General features: G+C 54.4%; 1 protein-coding gene across 1 annotated transcript in view; it reads left to right on the forward strand.

Moving 5' to 3' along the window:
- lrrc73 (leucine rich repeat containing 73) overlaps window positions 1–321 on the forward strand; it is a 7,694-nt gene extending 7,373 nt beyond the window's left edge. The window contains exon 4 of the mRNA XM_034865803.1: window positions 92–321. Coding sequence (XP_034721694.1) covers window positions 92–316 — 225 coding nt within the window. The 3' untranslated portion in view covers window positions 317–321. The remainder of the gene's footprint in view (window positions 1–91) is intronic.
- The last annotated feature ends 32 nt before the right edge of the window (window positions 322–353 follow it).

The following is a 353-nucleotide window of genomic DNA, read 5'->3' on the forward strand; positions in this document are numbered from 1 at the left end:
ATTATTTACATGGAGTCTGGTGGAGATATGCTGCTCTATACACGCTAAAAGTAGAGATTATTTACATGGAGTCTGGTGTTCTGAACGTCAGGTGTTCCTGGACATGGTGGAGAACTACCCGACCTGCCTGCGGGTTCTGGTTCTGGCCGAGAACGACATCAGACCCGAGCTGCAGCAGCAGATCTGTGACCTCCTGTCTGATGACGAGCCAGGCCCCGCCTCCAGCGACGCCCTGCAGCCAATCAGAGAAAAGTACCAGCCAATGAGAGAAAAGTACCAGCCCCTCTCCTGGCTCCCCCACAGCAGTAAGGGCTGAACTCTCCCCCCCCCCCACCACTTCCATTACATGGTAT

This window comes from Etheostoma cragini, unplaced genomic scaffold (genome assembly GCF_013103735.1).
Source record: "Etheostoma cragini isolate CJK2018 unplaced genomic scaffold, CSU_Ecrag_1.0 ScbMSFa_2725, whole genome shotgun sequence".
Taxonomy (NCBI): domain Eukaryota; kingdom Metazoa; phylum Chordata; class Actinopteri; order Perciformes; family Percidae; genus Etheostoma; species Etheostoma cragini.